At 39.8% G+C, this 22,173-nt stretch overlaps 1 protein-coding gene across 2 annotated transcripts in view; it reads left to right on the top strand.

Annotated features, from left to right (window-relative positions):
* Positions 1–3,047: 3,047 nt before the first annotated feature.
* Positions 3,048–22,173, top strand: part of PCOLCE2 (procollagen C-endopeptidase enhancer 2) — a 25,306-nt gene continuing 6,180 nt past the window's right edge. For both annotated transcript variants that reach the window (XM_088060772.1, XM_014256110.2), the window contains exons 1-7: positions 3,048–3,233; positions 4,117–4,225; positions 11,721–11,976; positions 13,638–13,762; positions 16,813–16,949; positions 18,230–18,384; positions 21,615–21,698. In XM_088060772.1, coding sequence (XP_087916898.1) covers positions 3,136–3,233; positions 4,117–4,225; positions 11,721–11,976; positions 13,638–13,762; positions 16,813–16,949; positions 18,230–18,384; positions 21,615–21,698 — 964 coding nt within the window. In that variant the 5' untranslated portion in view covers positions 3,048–3,135. The remainder of the gene's footprint in view (positions 3,234–4,116; positions 4,226–11,720; positions 11,977–13,637; positions 13,763–16,812; positions 16,950–18,229; positions 18,385–21,614; positions 21,699–22,173) is intronic.

Below are 22,173 nucleotides of genomic sequence, written 5' to 3'. Positions count from 1 at the left end.
CAGGAGGTTTGCACCAACATTTACACAGTCTTTTTCAAAGAACATCTCAGGGACAGTCTGTCACACAGGGTTACATTTCAGGATGAGGTTTCCACTTTCCATTTCACTAGCTGTCTCATTTTCAGGCAGACAAGGTCTCACTTGCCAGACATTCATTAGGAAATTAGTCTCTTGACAGCTTTGTGTACAAAATAACTTTCTTCAGTGACTGATAGGGAGAAGCCCTCACCCCTGGATCACCACCATCACAAGCTGAGCCCAGGATTGCTGGCAGCAGCTGGTGGAGGAAGACAGGTCAGTCAGGCTGGCATTTCTGCCACACCACTACAGAAGGCAACAGCACCCTGGGACAGCAGGCATTTTTTGTAATTACTATGGCACTAGCTCTGTAGTTCATATGTTAACTGTCTGTCACCAATGATTCATCATATCAAGCCTGAAGATCTGTCACCTCAGGGACACGTGACAGTTTTTGTTCTATCTTCAAAAAGAAACTACAGTAGAAAACTTTTGCTGCAATGTCAACTGTCAAAAGTTAGACACCTTTTGTCCATATTTATAAAGACACATTGCTTATGCAACTCCATACTATTTTTGTCACATAACCTATGCATCATTTATGCAAAGAATACATACACAAGGCAGCGTAATTAAGATTGCATGAGACTGTAAATCTGCCATCTTTTGGCTTCTTTGAGCTTAAAACCTTTCTAGCTGGGTTTATATCCATAACCTACAAACAATTCCTAACTGTGCATTCCATGGTTTTATCCCAAAAAAAGACAGGGACTCTAAAACATGCTGATTGAGCAGCTTCCTGACTTCAAAAATGAAATATCATCAATATATGAAAGGGTTTATTTTGTTTGGTTCCCTGAAAAAGTAGAGGACTGGGCTTGGTGAAGAAGAAAGGTCACTCCTGTTTCTGTGTTCCTAACAGATCATAATTCAGCTGAAGATTAATGTCAATGCTAACACATTTATTTATGGGTAACTACTTACTGGCCTTTTACTTTTCTGTTCCTTCTGCAGTCATTGATGGAAACCAGCCAGACATCCCTGGGTTAGTTTGTGGGTAAATTCTCTCTAGCAACATCATTTACATTTAGTAAATGCAGTTTAATTCAAGAGCCTTGTTTATAGTCTGTCATTTACTACTTGTGGTATCCATAATCTATTTAATAGTGGGGTACAAAAGAAGTACTTGAGCACACTAGATTCAGGGTATTTAGGGAGTGTTCCTAGACAGGCAGTGCCAGGGAGTGATTCTGCTGTTTCCCTGACTGGCAAAGATGCAGGAGCTTGGCTGCACAGCCTGTGCACAGGCTGGGGGCTTTTCCAGCAGCCTGTTCATCACCTCAATTTGCCCAACAGGCCTGAATTGCCCCGTGGCTGCACAGATCTGTAGATACACTTGGGTGGCAAGGCAGAACCTATTAAGGTGTCAACTGTTCAGAAGTTTAAAACTATCTTTAGATGATGCAAAATCTGCAGCAACCACATATAAAATGAGTCCTTGAACATGCAATCCATGGGAACTAACAGCATTTGTTGGTGGTTTTGTATAGAGCACAGTTCTTCAGTGGATATAAGGCCTGAAATATTCTCCTTTTAAATAGAGGGTCTTCTCTAGACTGAAAAACATTGGCAGAAAGGAGCAGCAAGGAATTCATGTGTCTGTGCTGTGAGGATCACACAACTTTTGTTATCAATATCACACATATTGACTTCCAGATCTAGTAATATAATATAATATAATACAATATAATATAATATAATACAATACAATACAATACAATACAATATACCATTGTTATACCTTCATGTCTACGCCCAGTATACCTAGTGGTAGCAGTTAAACTTCTAGCTGCTAACCATCATCTTATTGATCCTGGTGTAAGTAAATGTCTCCTTTTTAGCTTTCCTACTTCCCATTTCTGTCACTTAAAATCAATTCAAAACCCAGCCACAAACATAGTCTCTTCTCTCACAATGTTATGATCTCTGTTTCCACAGCCCCCATTTTGTGAGCTGGACTCCCTGCCCCAACCCTCTACCAAGTCTTGCCTGGATGCATCCTGCTCCTTCCTGCAGTCCCACTGCAGAGGATGTGGGGCCACCTCTCCTTAGGGCTGCAGGCCAGGCCCTCTCACCTGGCTGCAAACACACCTGCACTCCTAAAACCTGGTTTATAGTCTGCCTTATAGTCAGGAGAATTTCTGTTCAGTTCCTTGAGTCTTTGTTCAATTGGCTGTGCCTGTGCCACTTACCTCCTCCTGCAAGAGGCACATACGGGAAGAAGTACTTAAAAACAGTAAGAACAGGTTCTTTTTAAAGCAATACTCAGAACATAAATTATCACTAATTTATGTGATCTGTATGTCATTGTTCAATAGCACTAAAATTGTGGGGTTTTTCAAATGCCACGTTCAATAAGAATACTGTGCTCAAAATAAGAATACTGACTTAAATTTTCTTGTCTTTTCTCAGTCAAACAACTTTGGCCCAAATCTTGTAAACACCCAAATACTAAGTTCATCACTGTATGCTCTGCCACAGCCTTTTAAAGAGTATCCTTCACAGCCAGAGTGAAAAGGCTACTAAATGGGTCAGGATTACCCATTGGTAAACAAAACGAAGCATTTCAAGTTTACTTTAGAATTTAAAGAAAGAAGAAATTTCAAAGCAGCATTACTATTTTTCAAGCTTTGGCGGAGCTGCAGACGATCGCCCAGCCGGTAACACTGAGTTCATTCATGCCCAGGACAAACACCCGCACTGTGCCACCTGAGGACAGCAGCGGGGCGTCGCGGGGGGCTGCGGGCTCGGGGCGGTGGCCGAGGGCGCTGCGCTCGGGCAGCCCCCGCAGGCGCCAAGGGAGCGCGGCCGGGGGTGCCCCGGGCCGAGCCCGCGGCCCCCGGGAGGCACCGGGGAGGGGCCGGGCACACCCGGGGCAGCGCCCAGCGCGGGGAGAGAGGGCGGCCCTGCCCGGGCCCCTGCCCTGCCCTGGGGGCGGGGGGCCGCGGGAGCCTTTGCCTCCTCCCCCGGCCCCGGCAGCCACAGGAGGAGCAGACGGCAGTGGGAGTAGTGGCTCCGCGGCCCCAGCCCTGCCCCAGTCGCCGCTGCCGCCCTGAGATGCCTCCCGCCGTCCCGCCGCTGCTGCTGCCGCTGCCGCTGCTGCTGCCCCCTCTGCTGCTGCTGGCGGCGGCGCGTCCCGCCGCCCCCCCGCACAGGTACCGTGCTCCTCTGGTCCCGCGCAGGTCCCGCTGGCCCCGCACACGTTCCGCGTCCCCTCCCCTCCCTTTGTCCCCCGCAGTCGCTTTCCCACCGTGTCTCCGTGGGATACGCGGGTGTTTCAGTGCCCGTGACTGCATCAAGGCAGGAGCATTTCCCGCGGAACTCCGCACCCTGCGAGAGTAATCGGGAACCTCTCTAACATAACGGTACATTACGGTGAGGCATCCCGGTGTCTTAAAGCTCGGCAGGGCGCTCGCTCATCCTCGTGTGCTCAGCACTAGCAGTGGTTCCACACAGGTTTTCCAGGGCTTCTCGCGTGTCCGGCACCATCACCTGAGCTCACCTGAGCTGAGCCCTGAGCGCAGCTGGGCCACAGGGCTCAGCACCAGGAGCGGGGCTCAGCACGGGCTGGGTTGTGCTACTGAAGTACAAAAAAGTACCAGAGACTTCCTCGATTAAAACATATAAATTCAAAACAAGGAATGAGAAGTAGTTTTTATATCAGTGCTATTTTAACTGCTATTATATGTACTATAAAAAGTCGTTGCTAATGACTTTTTAATAATTATTTTTCCATTATAATAGCAATTTGCAATGATGTATCACACTGGCACACCATGCTTTTAGGAAGTAAAAAAGGAGGGGGGGGAATAACAGTCTGTGCCTACCCAGAATTAAGGCTCAAGTAGTTAATTTTTTTCTACACCAAAGTTCCCACATTAAATTGCACATTCTATATCAATAGTGATTTAATGTAAATAGTTAAATATATTTCATGTTAGCAATGGTTTTAAGTATTTAAGCTGTTGAGACAGTTTGTGCCTCTTATACAAAGAACAAATTAAATATATATGTTTATCTTTTTTCTATCATTCTCAGGCCTACATTTACATGTGGAGGAGTTGTATCTGGAGAGTCAGGGTTTATTGGGAGTGAAGGATTTCCTGGCGTCTACCCACCAAACAGCAAATGTACTTGGAAAATCACAGTAAGAATTTTTAATACCACAAAATCAGTGCTGAAGACAGTGAACAGCTATTTGTTGTTAAACTGTGTTTTACATGGGGTGATATATGTGCAGTAATGAACTCAGTAACTCAAAGTAGCTCAGCTATCTGGAGCTTTTTAGGTTTGATGTAATATGTTAATAGTGGCTGAAACAGAACTGGCCTTGCCTCATGTCAGAAGCAAATTTTCATTGACTTGCCTGATGCACATCTAATTGTTTTAATTTAACCCACTTACAAGCAAACATCTCCCCTTCTGTCACTGTGGAATGCAATAGTGGGTTGTATCAAAGAAAAGATTTGAGGTGGCAATTATGAAAAGCTAAATTTCTTGGCAAGAAGACATATAAAAAGTTTCAATCAAACCCAAAAAATTCAGGCAGGTTTGCTTGAAGTGTGCTGCTAGCGGTGTTCTGCCAGCCAGGACATCTGGAGTCTGTCATACAGCAGGCTGACAGCAGTAGGGAAGTGTTGTTACATTTATAAATGACTATGTGAAATGGAACCATGTGGTACAATTGATATTTTGATGCTGAAATGAGACTGTAGGGCAGAGACATCATTTTCACTGACAACATATTCCATAACTGGACATCTTGTTCTGGATGTCCTTATCCTCAGACTCAGAGAAAGGGATGTGAGTGAATGATTACTTTTCCTCACATCTACACAAATTAAACCCTTTGAAACTGCCCACCAAATTTCCTCTCTTTTTTAGGCACGGCTCACCAAGAAGTCTTCTGACGTTTGGGCCTACAGAAAAAATAAGAAGACATAAAAAAAATAAGTCAGTCTGTGTGTTGACAAGATCACTAAAGACAACTTCAGTTGAAAGACTGCATCACAGGCTAGGTGTTGGCAGGAGAATAGGATGTCACAGGATAATTGTTTCCTGCTACTATAGAGATGCTGACGCAGAGCAGGAGACATTGATCTGTTTACAATGTTCAGTTTAAAACAGCTCTCGTACCAAATGAGTGATGTGATTTTAATCGTTTCATCTGAAAGATCCCAGTGAAGCTGCAGAGTTGCTTTCTGCACCTTTCTGTTGTGTTATTATTGGGGCCTAGTTAGACGTTACCTTTGATCCATATCTGATCTCATCCAGAAGAGGATGTGAAACATGGTGCATGCCCATGAATTTGTTTCCTTGCTATCGAGGGGCTGAGGTGGCAGCAATCAGCATGGCCCATCTTGCAATTTGAAGAGCAGATGCAAATTGCATTTGGAATCATACACACATGCCTTAAATAAAAGGGAAAAACATACAAAGTTAGTTTAACAGTGTAACTCAGTATTAGATGTTCAAAAGTTCAAAACTCAATGTGGAGGGAAATTATAATTTTGCTTGTAACAGCACAAAGTTTTTACCATTAAAAAACTTAGATAACAAATGGAGGCAGCACTAAAGAAGCATTTACTGAATCATGCCATTTATCTGCCCTTCATATATGGGGGGTAGAGGGAGAAGAGAACAAATTATTGTACTTAGAATGTCCATACAGAGTGGTTTCATTGTGCACTTCATGCGTCTGTTGCTAACAAGTTGCCAGCATCCAGATGAGCCTGGGCATGGTGAGAAGCATTACCTCAAAGCTGTAGTAGAGCTGTGTCTGCACTTGAGCTTTCTTGACAAAGGGAGGAACTCAGTGGCTTCTGTCATTTCATGATCACCCTGACTCCCAGTTTTCTGCTGTGCTGCCATTTGACTGCCTCCTACTTGTCCTCTGTTGTTAGCCCAAAGCCAGAGAAGGGCTGCACAACCGGAGTAGTCCGGGCTTGCTTGTGCCCTCACCCCATTTAACCCGTTTTATTAAATAATGTTCACTAAGCCAAGCTGATTTCTTTTTCCCTATCAACTGTAGAATGCTCTGTGTCTTTTGGGTGTGCAGGAAGGATGTAGGGGAGGCAAGGACTAATAAACTTGCAAGACTAAGCCTGTACTCTCTTTAAAAAGACCATGGTTTACCAAACTGTGGCAAAGTGGTACACTCAAGGGTCTGGTTAGCCTGAATTTAAACAACAAAATCCTTTCACCAGATACTGCTGAGGCTCAGAATAGCTTGCAATAGCACCCAAGTAAGAAAGCCAGTTACACTGCCATGAAGAAATACTCTGTAGTTACTCATTTAGCATCTGGTCTTAGAAAGTGACTAAGACATTTGCCTGTCCGTTTTAGCCAAGGGCTGTGAACACCGTCCTGAAAACACTCTGCTAATACAGCATCTGAAAAGTCTGCAAGACTGAAAGAGACATTGATTCACTTTGTGTTTGGGTCATTAGAAGCATGAAGCTGTTGTTTTCTCAACTACAGGATCTCATCTGCACAAAAAATGCAAAGACAGGATGAGTGCTAATTTGTTCTTTAGAGGAAAACAGGTTTAGGAGACATTACTGGTAATGCAGATAAAGCAATGTAGCATTCAGGTATCATCTGAAATCTTTCCAAATAGTTTGCTAAAGCTGGAAGAGTCTCTCTAACTCAATTATGGTTCTGTTATTTCAAGAGACTGGGACTTTTTCAGCTGGCTAAAGAAAACAGCTTCTCTATTCTAAGAGCTCTAAGAAGTGTTCAGCACATGCTTGTGGTTCTATTGCAACCTTGGCAGACTACCCAGAAGCTTTTCACTGGCTTTGCTAAGAAGTCATTTGTAGAGCTATTTCCTTCCCTATAGTAATGTATATAGCTTTATCTAAAATATGCCATATACACTTACTTTTAATACTCTCTAATCCTTCTTGGCCATCACCTCACATAAATGTGTCACATAGTCTGAGAATCTGGACTGCTGTCCTGTGTTTTTCTGGCAGACTGCTTAGTTCCCATAAAACTCCAGCAACTTTATGTGCAACAATAATACTGAAAACTGTCAGAGTTACGTAAGGTTATGCTTTTGTAGGTTCAGGAGCTGCGTTCCAGCAGGTTTGCTGACAATAAGCAAAGTTTGAAAAATTAACTTATCAGGGCAGTTGGGAATCTGCCCTGAGGAAGCAGAATATTTTAATTTTTTTTTCTATGTTTTAAGCATTAATTTTCCTATGTCATTGTAAAACTGCCCTTCTAGTAGAAAACAGGTCTTTACACATGGGTTGTATTGCTAGAAATGAACAGAGATAATGAAAGAGATGAACACAATCTAGTGCCCAGGAAGAGCAAGCTAATACAAATTTTTAAAAGTGGAGATAGAGAACAAGCAACTAGACAGAAATCATGGTTCTTCACAGGATTTAACTCCAAATAACTTCCACAGTCATTTTCAGTAGAGAGAAATAATACTATAATCAGCAGATAGCTGATGTATTTTTCAACTCTACCTGGGACTGCTATAGAAAAACATACAATCAGCATTTTTGTGTGAAACATATATCAAAGTATCAAATGTAACCCAATACAGGCTTAAAAGTCAGGCAAAATACATTTGTGAAAGTTGGCATTTAAGGGGTTTCCTCCCCCAGAAAGATTATTTTCAAAGTAAATAGTCTAAACCACGTAATTTTGATGAAGAGGGGTTTGTATTCAGTCAGAACAACAAGAGAAAAACAGCTTCACTACTTTAAAGGCAACTGAACTTTGATTAACATTATATGAAATATCTGCAATCAATGATAACCAAAAACAATCTCAGGACCTTATTTTGAGGTGTGTTGAATATATGGAATAATCATGCCCTTTTGAAGAGGTTAGTAATCTACACCAATTATTTTAGGGAATTATGCTCTACAAAAACTCTCTAAAAATGTCTTTAGTCTTCCATAGGAGTTCCAAAGGCATCCTTTGCATAAGTTTAGCATCATAATTTTTGAACCTAAAGAAGTTCATAGAGTTAAAATAAGAAGGGAAGCAGAGAGTGAGTATGGGTCAGTTGCCCTCTCTGTGACAAGGAGAGGCAGAGGATGAAGTGCCTCTGTTGCTGAAAGATACCAGCTGGATGGATAAAACAAAAATAAGGCACACCCTGAAGAGGAAGCATCACATCATTCTTCCTTTGACTCCTCCCTTTTTTTTTTTTTCTTTTCTTTTAAGAGCTGAATTCCTTCCAGTTCTTCCTCTGAAGTATCCCATCTTCTTACTGCATCAGGCTCAGATGTGGCTCAAAGTAAACAATACTGAGTCATGCTGGCCTTTGTTTGCTCCCCTGTGTTTCTCATGGAACAATATTTTAAATGTCCTGGGATAATCATTGGCAGATTTTAGCACATTAGTTCTCAACATTTAAAGAAGCAAAATGGTAGAAATTAAAGAAGAGTACAGTTTTGTAAAGATGCCTGTATTTGGCACAAGATTTCCTGGGACTAGATGCAAACTGGAACAGCTGCTGCCAGAATGTGGAACCAGCATCCTCTTCATTTCTGATTGTCATCTACTCAGACCACAAAATTTTAACTGATTTAACATTTTACTGGATTTAACTGGAACAAATGTGTTACTTTTATGAATGACAAATATTTTAATAAGCAAGTATATTTTTACAATAAAAGTAACAGCAGTAAGTAGTGACTGTATTTAAGGGCCTGCCACATTTCTCTAAAATGACTTACCTCCCAAATTCAGATAAACATGAGCAAGGATTATTCTGACAACTAAAACCTGCAGTAGGCTCCTTGTTAAATGTTCATGACCATGTGGCTGAGTGTTTCGTACAGGTTTTTTTACAGACTATCATGAAATAGAAGTCAGTACCTCTGTGTGGAACAGGCTTGACCAAGTTCAAATAGACAGAATAGACAGACTGACAGAAGCAGAGATTAAAAGCTACAATGAAATATAATTAGAAAGTATAGTATAGTATAGTATAGTATAGTATAGTATAGTATAGTATAGTATAGTATAGTATAGTATAGTATAGTATAGTATAGTATAGTATAGTATAGTATAGTATAGTATAACCAGTGGTGGAGAGGGGAGAAGGAAGCAGAACACTGCACCAGAAAACCTAAGACTTGAGGGAATGGCTGGCAGTTTGGGGTTTGGCAGCTTTGCCAGCGTCCTCTCCCTCCTGAGCAGGGCTCTGTCCCATGTCCTGGTCCCCTCTGTCCCCGTGGAGTGGCACAAGAGAGTGGAATACCCAGGGGCAGGAGTGAGTGCCTTGGGGCTGGTGTGGGTAGAGCAGTGCTGGTCAATGCACTCCTTGAACAAAGCTGTCAATGAGCACCATCAGCATTGCTGAGGGGTAACCACTTGGCTATAGCTGAATGAAATTCTACAAGGGCAGCAAAAAGACCTTTTCTTACCCCAGAACCAGCCACCTCTCACATTTCTACTTCCTTCTTCAAACTCTGGGAGAGAGCAGATATATTGAAAGAAGCAATTCAGGCTGAGAAAGTTGGAGAAAAATCTCATAAAGAATGACCAAACTGTTTAATCTAATATGCTAGAGCAACTTCTGTTCAGCTTTCAAAAACAGGGGAAGGATGAGGGGAGATATCTTAAAGACGGGCAAGTTTTAGCCAAAGCTGCAAGACACTCTTGTGGAAAATGTTGGACAAACTTAACTGTAGGCATGATAGTTTATTTTAAAACATGATCCCTTTAAAGGTCACCCCATTTGCATCCTATCGTACCAGTTGTACAAACTTATGAAAATGACTGTTCTACCCCAAAAGAGCATGTGCTATTTTGCATACATGCTTTTGGAAAAAAGGCTTCTAACTGTCTAAATCTGAATGTATCTAACTAATTTTACTGTCAGTTTTTCTGAACTGACTTGTCCAGTCACACAGAGTTTGTAGTATAACCATAAATAATATTCAGGTCTTCTGTCAGGAATACCAAATTCATTCATTTTAGCTCATTTTCTGTTAAAATTGACCACACCCTAATGCTCCTTAGTGATTCAGATTAGTGATTCAGACTAGAAGACAAGTGAATACAATAAGAGGTTTAGATATGAGAGCAGTGATTTAAGGAATAAATTCAAAATGAGCTGAGTTGTGGTTTTGTAGCAGTAGCAGTGATGTGTATCAGCACAGGGGCCCTGAATGCATTTTTGAGAGAACTTTGAACTTAAAAGAAAAAGTCTCTGAAACCAGCAGCAGCAACTGCAGTGGAGCTGGTCAGGCAGTGTGCACATGGACCCTGGGCAGCTGAGAACAGCTCAAGCAGAAGTCTCTCCTGCTGCAGGATCAGTATCAGCACTGGACATAAAAGCATGAATGAGTAACCTGAATACACCTACAGCACATCTGTCAGTACATCTAGAGCTGCTGCCTCTATCAGTATCTTCTGTGGGTTAAAGCAGTCACTTCTATTTATAGCATTTCCATCTATACTTGACAAGCAATTTTTAACTGTTGAGACTCAGTGTTAAACAGTTTGACAATTTCAAATAGGAACAGTTTAGTTTTAGTTTATTTCAAACCAGTGTTTTAAAATGAGTCACTGTTAAGGAATGAAAAAAATTCATGAACTCTTAAATAACATGGCTTAAATATGAACTTAATGCAGATATATTAAGTGTGTGTTTAAAGCAGAAAATTACAGTAGTGTCTTAGTAAAGCAGAACAGCTGCAATTATTTTAATAGCTACCACTCTACCATGATATGGATTGAATGCAGATAATTACACTTGCCTGTCTAGGGTCTCTCTATACTTTAACATACTTTTTCTCTTCTTTCTGTTACACACCATTAAGTGCTTTATTAGAATAGTTTTCACTTTTCAGTATGCTGCTTTTTCTCTTAAAAGCTTGTAACTGTATCCCAGGAAATGTTCTCCTCCTTGTAAACTATTACATTGTCTAAACTGACATCCTTCTCTGTATTCTTGTCTCTTTTGCACTGTCCACAGATGCAGACATGTAAGATTTTCCCTGTCTTATGTTTCCTCAGATATTTCAGAAAACAAAACTCTCTTCTATATTGAGGACATCCACTAATGGTTCTTTTGAATTCTCTATTTATAGTTTTGTCTTTCCAATATAATTATTTCACTCCAGCCCCTCCAGTAACTAAATATTAGGGTTGTACAGTGTTAGCCTTAAAGTTTCTGATTTTATTTATAAATGTAAGATGTACGTCAGTAAATAAAAAATCCTTCAAACTATGAAACTTAGTAACACAAATCAAAAAGAGAAGTCATTTCATTTGTTTAAAATGGTAAGTTGCTTGTTTCAGAGTTTTTTCATATTAATCTCATCCTCACCTTACTTGGTGACAGGGGGCTGCATGGCTGATTCTATACTTTCAGCAGAAAATAAGAGGAACACATCAAGCTGAACTGGTTTATAATTAACTGCATGAGTCTGACTAGAGGATACTCTGGATCAGAAATAAGATAATGGCAAGACATGGCCAGAGCTTTGTATTTAGGATTGGTCCAAGTTACTTTAAAACTGCTTTGCCTGGAAAATAGTTGACAAAAAGAGCTCATGTGACAGGAAGTGAAGGGTATGAAAACAGTCATGCAAACAGTGAGATCCAATAGATATGTGGTCACACTTTCAGATGCATCTCTCCCTCCTTTCCTCTCTCTGCAGGTCCCAGAGGGAAAAGTGGTGGTTCTTTCTTTTCGGTATTTAGACCTGGAAAGCGACAATCTGTGCCGATACGATTTTGTGGATATATACAGTGGCCATGCCAATGGACAGCGCATCGGCAGGTTCTGTGGGACTGTGAAACCAGGTGCCCTTGTATCCAGCAGCAATAAAATGTTGGTGCAGATGACTTCAGATGCTAATACTGCTGGAAGTGGATTCATTGCAAAGTTTTCTGCAGCAGAACCACATGAAAGAGGTAATTAACCATTATATATGTGCTAAAGACAAATATAGCTCAGCTTTATCCAGAGCCACATTAATGCTTAAAAAGATGTGGTGCCAGAGATATTAGGGATTGTGCTATTCAACATATTTATTAATTACCTTGCTTAGCAAATAGCAAAGTGTAACTGTTTAGCCATCTTAGTTCATCAAGTAGTAAAGAGAAAAGCTGACAAGTCTAGAGTAGTGGAAGAACTGTACATAGTAGTAAACTGGTAATAGCTAGTCATTAAAAGGGCAGATGAAATTCAATATAAATAAATGTTGCAAATAAGGGGAAATACACTAACTTTGTGTACAGTACAGCAGGTTCTGAATTGACTCTTACTGTTTTGGAATGAGATGTTAGGTTTAAAATGGATAATTTATGGAAACAGTAGTTGAATATCAATCCAGTGCTTAGTAGGTATCAGAAAAGAAACAGAAACGTAACAGTTTTTAGAAAAGAAAATAAAGACCAAACAAGAACAACAAAAAATTACACAATTATAAATCCATAATGTGTGTACATGTTGAATAAAGTGTCTCTTTCTGATGTTCCCATCTCAGAACTGAATATGATAAAATTATCAGAAGGAATCAGAGACAAGAAGTATGATAGTTAGAAGAACATCACATACACAAAGATCAACTGCACAGCATGAACTTCATGCTGAAAAAGATTTAAGTCAAAGGGACTGTTAGGAAAGGGCTTTAAAGTCATGACTGGTGTGGAGAAAATGACTGGGGACCACAGTCCATCTCTTTCAATATAAAAACCAGATGAGCAAGTGGCTGCGAAGGAGAGGAGAGTGTAATTTTTCTCTGTGACCTGTGAAGCAGTAGAACATTGTGCATGGGGATATTGTGAATTGTCTGTTTCTACCCTGGTTTAAAAACACAAAAACATATCAAAGCAAAACTCATCAGGTATTACTGAACATAAAGGCATTGCCTTGTGCTTGGGAGTATGACCAGTGAGAGGCTGGGAGGTCACAGGGAGATGGTGGGAGGTGGTAATGCCCTAGTTAGTGGCCCTTTTTCAAGGCTTTTGCTGTTGGTATGATACCAGAGTAGACAGGTTATTGCACAGATAGAGTGCAGGTGATGAGTAATTTATCAGGCCTTACCGTGTTGTAACCTTGTGTCGGTAACTTCTTGAAATATATATTGAAACACTGTGACCAAGAACTGAGAAACTGAAAATTCTTATTAATTTATAGTTAATTTAATAAGAAGGTTCATAATAATATTGTAAATAAGGATTACATACCTGATGGAGTTTTTCGTCTGGAACTGAGGGCAGGAGATACTGAAGAAGACCGCTCTACATCAAGAGTACTTCACAGGCTGCAGTTCCTTCGGGAGTGCCTGTCAGCCCCACCATCGCTGCCCCGTGGGCTGTGGGGATGGCTTCTCCAGTACCTGCGGCTTCTCCTCCCCCTCCAGCCCCGGAGTTTGCAGGAATGCTTCTCTCTCCTTGTTTTGCTGCCGTTCATTAACTGTGTTTGTGCAGAGGTGCCCGCAGCGGAGGCGGAAGGCTGGGCCGTGGCTGTGTGGGGCCGCGGCAGAGCAGGCCGAGCCCCCTCAGCGCGGCCCAGCCCGCGGCTGGCAGTGCCCGCCGTGCTCAGGGCCCCGCTCTGCGCTGCCTTGCAGGGGACCAGTACTGCGGGGGACGGCTGGACAAGCCATCGGGGTCCTTCTACACACCCAACTGGCCAGAGCGCGACTACCCCGCGGGAGTCACCTGCTCCTGGCACATCGTGGCTCCGAAGAACCAGGTACGGCGCTGCCATCGCCCCGCTGGCACAGCCCAGCTGCCAGTGGCTGCAGGGACCAGCACCTGCGAGTGGCCGGCTGTCCCCGGGACACCGCAGTGGCACCTGGCTGGGCACAGGCTGTCCCCGGGACACCGCAGTGGCACCTGGCTGGGCACAGGCTGTCCCCGGGACACCGCAGTGGCACCTGGCTGGGCACAGGCTGTCCCCGGGACACCGCAGTGGCACCTGGCTGGGCACAGCCACGCTCCTGCCATCTCCCTTCCTCACCATCTCCCTTCCTCACCATCTCCCTTCCTCACCATCTCCCTTCCTCACCTGCATCACCCTGGTGACTCCTGTACTTCCTCAACAGGGCCACGCACTGGTGCACTCCCCTAAATGAAACCCATTAACACATCTATGACCGCTGAGGCTTTGAAGCTAGGGAGGGTTTAAAAATAATTTTCTTAATTCAAAAGATGTCATGCAAATTAAGTTAGGGCAGGTGATCATCTCAGCACCAAACATGATGATGGCCAATGCTGCATTTAAGTCTAACGATGTTTGACCATTTTTGATGTTGCTGTAGTTAATTATGGAGCAGATAAAGCTGATGGAATTTAATAAAAGCAGTTTGTTATATTTCATATTTTGAAGGCTCCATCACATAACGTGCTTGTTTAATTAGCCAGATGCCATGAGAGCATATGTTACCGCTTCATTAAGAGCCGAGGAGATGTGACAGCAGACTGAGAGGGCTCTTGTGCCACACATGACAAACACAAGTGTGTTCCCTTCACTATAGAGCGAATCTCAGTTCTAGCTGCACATTTTCTGGTTGCTGCTGAGCCATCTGCTCTGTATCTTAGCAGGAGGTCTACAATGACTGAATGCCTTGGTTGACAAGCATGTTTGGTAGGTTGCTTTTCTTGCCACATCCAGCTTTTAAAATTCATTTACATATAAACACGACTTTCCTCTTCATCTTCCACTCATGACTAATCCTTGAAATAAAAAAAGCTGCCCCAGATAAATATATTTTTCTGATCTTTCCTACTTTTCCATTTTCCAAGACAGTTCCTCCCTTGAACTGAAGCAGTACGTCAGCGTAGTCTTTTCTGTAGTCCTTTTTAATCCATGTTCTTTGTTTGCTAGACACAGGTCATTTAACCATCCTACAGATAGGCAGTGATTTTTAAACCCTTATCTATAAACTGCAGATTACTTTGGTTCATTCCAAATGTCTCTAGATAAGCCTAAGAACTTTTCATAAGCTCATAGAGAAGATTTGAGAAATACTATATCAGCATAAAAATAAGGGCATTATATCCTATGCCTTTTAATGAGTCTATTCCATAAATCTACCTGTTTCCAAATACATATTATTCATGTACTGAAACAGTGGCTGCAGAAAGACAGAATTTTGACAGTGACAAAAGCCATTTTCCATGAAGTAGTGAAGAAGCATCTCTCTTCAAGTGACCAGAAAAAGCTCCCTGGTCTTCCATTTGCCAGAATTTAGGTGTCATTGTCTCTATTTCCTTTTCCCTAAGCATGTGAGCAATAAAACAAGGCACTCTTCATTACAGAAGATAAGGACCTTCTCCTGGGCATGAAGAGCTTCTATTCTACCATGAAATGCTCATTAGTGCAAAGTGCACTTACTGCACAAAGTAAAGTAGATATTATGGCCTGCTGTTCTGCCTGCTATGGAAAAATTTATCATTTCTATTTCCAGTTGCATTACTTCTTTCCATACCATCTTTTTTGATCACAAGCATGTTATTCAGATGGGTATTCCATTTCAAGTGCATTTTTTCATCATGATAATGAGGGTTTTGAAACAAGTCTGTTAGTCATCTCTAAAATCAAGTCCCCCAAGGTTACTCATACTTCACGGGAAACAAAATTATGCCTTAAACATCTTAGTAAGTGCAAAACTATATCCAAGCAAAACTAAGACATCAGGTGATAACAGGCTATCATTACTATGAATGTAGAACAAGATAACTTTTACTATGTCAGTAATCAAATAAAGTATATGCCATGTACAAATTATTTATTTTTCTTTCTACAGTTTTAGAAGATTTAATACCATCTTTGTTTGAGTCAGATCTTTATAAAGGTTGATCTACAATCAGCACAAATGAGTCTTGTCATTCAAGCCTTATTTGTACTATTTATGGGAAGGTGGTTTAAATACTGTTGTGCTTCATCTAAAGAAGCAACCTAAATGCATGTATTACCTCTGTTTCCATGCAGCAGTTAGGTTGTGTTTCCCCTTCTTGTCCCACATGACTGACAGAGTCATTCTGCAGGACTTCATTTCAGAGTAGGAGATCCTATTTCTGTTTTCTTGTACATTGCTTTTTTTCCTTAAGTAGAAAATTCTATAAATAAACGTTGCTGCAGATAATAGCATAAGTATTGGAAATACCAGAATGATACTAGTTCACATTTATGATGTGTAAAGCCTCAACAATTAAGGAAATCTGACATGGACACACTATTCTTTTAAGTACCTACTTTCTCTTGAGTTGAGTCATCTTATTTGCTAATTTTCTTTCTATCAACATTTTAATTTCTAATGTTTTAAATTCTGCATCAAGTATACACAGCATTGGCAACCACAGTGATTTAGGCCCTGCTGTTGATGAAATCAGTGAAATGCCTTGTATGAACTTTGCCTTTGCTTTTTCTTTAGTGTATCTTGAATGATGCACTGACATCAAAAGCTCCTTTTCAGTTGCTTATACTTGCTGTAGTTATTTCAAGAGCATTGTAACACCCTAACACCTACTAACATTCACTCATAAAAATAACTGTATCAGGAGTTACTTGCATACATTTGAAAAGAAAACATTTTACAGAATATTAGAGTCATATGCTAAACTATTAGTTGGAGATGTCATGTGGATTAAAATACTTTACAATTAAGTGGATTAACGAATTTTCCTTTATCAAAAGAAAAATTTAATAGTACTTACATCTGAAAATGTCATTTACTACAAGAAATATTAATAAATTCTGCATGTGAAAACTTTAAAGAGTTTTTTCCATTTTCCCTTTAGATAATAGAGTTAAAGTTTGAGAAGTTTGATGTGGAGAGAGACAACTACTGCAGATATGACTATGTTGCAGTGTTTAATGGTGGGGAAATCAATGATGCTAAAAGAATTGGGAAGTACTGTGGAGACAGTCCCCCAGCGTAAGTAACTTCCTTTAATTGTGAACTTCACTACCACTGTGTGTCATTTTGCTAACAGTCCTGTCCAAGGCTTCGGAAAGATTTTCATTTTTAAATTAAATGTGGTGTTTTCTACCTCCAATTAACATGTAGAACTTGTAGAAATTGCTTAGTATCTTGTCTCTCTCTAGGTTTAAGAGAGAATTTATTATCTCTCCATGACAAACCCTGGCTCCAGCCCATGTTCTCTCCTGTCCCACAAACCTCATTAGACCACTGTGTAACACCACCCATGCTAATCCCAGTGCTACTGATATTGCTGTAGCACCAATAGTAATGGTGGCTGAACATTAACATAACATGTATGTTTTGATTGTAGATACTGAAGTACAAGGATCCAGCTGAGCTCTCTAGCCCCTTGGCTCATTCCTCACTTTATCTGACTCATTTTCCTCTCGGCCCTTTTTAAAAAAAACAGGATACACAGATTGGGTCAGATTTGGCTTTTAGTCCTGGTATTCAGGAAGCAGAACAAAGCTCTTGGCAGCTGATAATCAGTGCCCTCCTACGTCCACAGACTGTGTCAATACTGCAGCAAGGAAAGGCTAATCTGGACAACCACCATGGCAGCTGTGAATCCAGAGAATTCCAGTTAACCAGCCCCTGACTTTTGGTTATGTCAGACCCCACCATCAGAGTAAACTAATTTCTGATAATCTGCCAAAAAAATGGGAAACAATGACAAGCTTTTACTTCAAAGACCTCATTTAGTGTTTCAAAGAAGTCCTTGGTAATCAATATCCAATCATTGACAAAAAGTGAGCCCACAGAAATAATAACCCAAAACATTTTATTTTTGGTGGGTATGTTGAAGAGTTGCAGAGTCCAATACTTCATGAATTTTCATAGCCCTTCCAGGTGTGCAGTATCTTTTTCGTTAAACAAAACCAAATACTAAAAAAACCCATTTACTTCCTTGTGTATGGAGGACTTCTTCAATGGATTTTCCCACTTTCCTAATCTGACCCCTTCCATTTCATGGAAGTGAGGTCTGCAGTGAAGTCACATAGAAGAATTTTAACACTACTCACATTGACATAAACTTCAGGAATCAGAGTTTTAGGTGATTAATGGAAAAGAGTTTCATCCTGAAAACACCCATGTGTGACATGCCAGCAAAGAACCACATATTTTTCAGTATTCGTCTGGAGTATTTTGGGTTTTTTTAAGAATGTTATTAATGCTTTTTGGCTTTGACATGAGAAAGAATGGAAATATTTTGTTTTGGTTTTCTATTTTAGGCCTATTCTGTCTGAGAAAAATGAGTTGTTCGTTCAGTTTTTATCTGATTTAAGCTTAACAGCTGATGGTTTTATTGGCCATTATAAATTTAGACCAAAAAAGTTACCCACAACTACAGCTCCACCTACAACCACAACAATCCCTGCTACCTCAAGTAAGTCTTACTGGTTTTATTTCATTTCCTATAAAAATTAATTATTCCAGGACAAGGAGAGAGTTACAGAAATACAAAATAGAAATTGTATTAAAAATACAAGTTTTACAGTTTGTTAGTATTTTAAATGTTGAATGAATTAATTAAAATTAATATACTCAGGGAGTACTGGAATATACTCAAGGGAGAATCCATTTAACATCATTAAAGGAAATCTATCCAGGCAAGAGTTCAGTGTAAAAGTAACTTACTCCACCTGAGAGAATTTCCCCGTCTCTTTTGAATTTTGGACAGTTAACTAGCACATTCTGTAGAAGAATGGATAAGCTAATTTATTTTGAAGTTTTTTTTAATAAATAAGTTCTGAATATTTTGGGAAATAGTTTTATTTAAAGGAACTCTTTCTTCTATAAAGTTGATATGTAAAGATCTTATTGTATTCTTCATATAGTTATTAAGATTAAGCAAAATTCATATGGAAGCCACCTGAGCCCTCTTCAGGCTCTGTCAACACCCTGTTAATATGACACTCTTCTAGAATAATTTTTATTTGAAAATATTCAGGGATGGGAACTTACAGAGAAATGTGTCTCACTAAAAATAAGTCTCCTTTTATATTTAAGACTAGACAGCATATAAGAAAGATCAGAGCTGGATTTCTCTGAAGGTGTTGCCAAAAATACCTCATTACTGAGATATTGAAGGGATAAATTCTTAGAATTTCTATAACCTGAATGTGAGGCATTTCAGATACAATTATAGCAGAAAACCAAATTATTTATGATGTTTCTGCAAGACATAACCTGATTTGTACTTAAAACACATCAAAAATCAGGGCAGCAATGGCTTGTCTGCAGGAAACCAAGGAGCTGTGGTGCTTTAATACTGCTAACGAAGGTATTTAAAATAGATTAAAATAAACATTAAAAAAATGAAATCATAGTAATCTGTAAATCATTCTGATGTGACTCTAACAATAAATAATTCAGCTCTTCTTCACTCTAAAGCACTCATCAATGACGTTGTTGGTTCAAACACTTGGTCTTAAGTAACCCAGGCTGTCAATAATTCTGTTCAGGGTTTTGCACAGGCAAGAGAGGTGAACTCTACCAATTAACTCCAAATCAATTTTCATGACAGCATCAGAGTTAGAAAATAAAAACATGAAGATCATGAAGATTCATCTGAGAAAGAACAACAGAGGCAAAGTGTTCCAAAGGACTTGTCAGGCAGACAGAAATAAGAAGTCCTTTCAAGGAGTGATCAGTTTTGCACAGTGTAGGCATTTCTGATCTTCAAAACAAACCAAAGCAAACCAAACCTCTACAGTTCAGTGACATTTCTGAGCAATCATTTGCATTCAGAAGTGTCCAGTTCAAAGAGACTCATGTTATTATCTTGCAAATCAGTTCTGTTTAAACTTGCACAGAACTCCAGGCATGAATAAAATATTAAATTTTATAGGCCCTTTCAAAAATTACATCAGTCTTTATGTAACATAAAAATATTAGTACTTGAAGAAATAAATAAATGCTATAAATATATTTGTAAAAGTAATGAAGATTAATCCAGTATCTGTGGTGAGGTATTTGACTTCCTTATATCATTGGATAAAGTTGTGCATTTTCGTGTCAGTGTGCTTACATGTAAAGTGGTAGGCAACTAAACTTTTATTTCAGTTCTTCTCCAGTTCATGTTTTGCTGAAGTACCTTACAACCTTACAAACAATAGACAGCCTCTGCTGACAAGTCATAGCAAAGTTGGTTACCAACGAAAATTTATTAAACTAAAAAAAAAAAAAAAAAAGACCAAATAAGACTATTTTGTAACACATAATCCCAGTTTTAAATTTCAAAAAATCAGAGCACCTCAATAAATTTTTGGCAGCTACCATGCTGGTATGCACCTAGGACTCATCTATCTGCTGGATTTCCAAACCTTCTACTATGAACACTAACTTGAAAGACTCAAGGAACATTAAATTCTTAATTTTTGGTGTGCTGTGTGTAGCATTGAGATAGGAACCACTTGCCAGACCCATACCATTGATGTAGTAACTTGTTCTTTAAAACACTTTGCATTGTGGGAAGCATTTAACCTTCTAAAGACTCAGATACCAAGAAGACTGGATTAAAAAAAGGAACAAACCAGTCCAAAATAAATAAAAACCTGTGAAGTCCAACCTTTAAACTTTGGATTTAAAGGCAAAACAAGGAGCAGTGCAGATCTTCTAACAGTCATGCCCATTGCAATAAAGAAAAAGTAATTTCAATATAATTTAGTTCATTCTTAGAAACTTGGAAAATTATTCAAATTACTAATTGAAAGTTAGAAGATATTTTTCAAAAAATATAGGCTGAATAAAACTTTTGCAAAATGTTCCATTCTAAAGTAAAAAATTGCAAAGATACTTGTCATAACTAATTTAGTTTTTCTTGGAAATTAAGGCTATGTAGGGATCTGTGTTTCTGTTTGTTTTTTTTAATCTGTCAGTGTCACCTCCATGTTTCCAATACCTGTGTCACTTAATTCCAAACAAATTTGAAAAGGACATAAAAACCTTAAAGTACTGCATCCCAACATGCTACATGGAATTATGTACAGAGACTATGAACATCCACCCAAGTAGGAAAAAGATGTATTCAAGTTGTATTCAGCTGATTATAAACAAAGCATTCCATTTCAGAAAGGAAATGTCAATCCCTAATGTTTAAGACGTATTTCAAACATTGTGTTTCAAAATGTCATGAAGAAAAGCTATGCAACGCTACCTGACATGAAGCTATGTGAAAAATTTGGGAAAAAGAGGTCAGGAATTTGAACTCTGATCCCGTTCATCACAGTGCAGTAATTTCCAATAAAAGGCCACCCCCTCCCTCGGAAGTGTAACTGTAATATAATATTGTGGTACTTCAGGTGTTCTACCGGGGCTGTATGGCCACAGCAGTGACAGATGTAAGATGCCACACAAATCTTGAGTAACATCCCATTCTCTCAGGTCACTGGAACAGACAGAGCTGAGACATCTGAAAAGATGATGACTGGAGGTAACAGCAGAGAAAAGGAATATTGTTACTGTGGTGCTCATCCCCTGAAATGCCAGGTCTAGTTCATGCACACATCAGGATTATTCATCTTTCTTCTTGTTTTATTCTTTTTAACATAGTGCTTTTCATTTGTATCAAATGCTTAATTTCAATTTAAATTTACTTTTTTGCTCTTCAAAAAGTTGTGAAACCTACAGTTGCCCTGTGCCAGCAGAAGTGTAAAAGGAGTGGGACTCTGGAAAGCAACTATTGTTCAAGTAACTTCGGTAAGGAAGCAAAGTTTCTTTTAAATTATTTATTCTCTACTGCGGTTTTAGACTCAAGGAAATTTTCCCAGATCTAGTTCTGAGTTACCATTAATATATAGGCTAATATTTTTACACCACCTTATGTATGTATCTGACATTAGTATCTGTGTTTCACTCAGTACATTCTTGGAGATACTCTGACATAGGCACTGCACAGATATCTGAGACAGACATACCTGCTCAATCTGAGAAGCAAATGACAATGTAAGACCCAGCATTCATCGATTCAGTTACTGTATTGTCACCTCCATTTTCTGTAACCAGCCATTGTATATGCTGCACCTGCTGACTGTTCCACAATACAGTGTATAGACTTCCAAAATGCTTTGAAAAGAAATTAGAAGGGATGGAAGCTTCCAAGCACTGCTATCTGTACACACACATAATCAGGAAAAACGGTGTCTGCTGTGTATTAGCATGGCATTGTCACTGC

Source organism: Pseudopodoces humilis, chromosome 11, assembly GCF_049639895.1.
Source record: "Pseudopodoces humilis isolate 2021_Gansu_Grassland_sample_001 chromosome 11, ASM4963989v1, whole genome shotgun sequence".
Classification (NCBI taxonomy): Eukaryota; Metazoa; Chordata; class Aves; order Passeriformes; family Paridae; genus Pseudopodoces; species Pseudopodoces humilis.
This window is presented reverse-complemented; position numbering and strand designations above follow the sequence as displayed.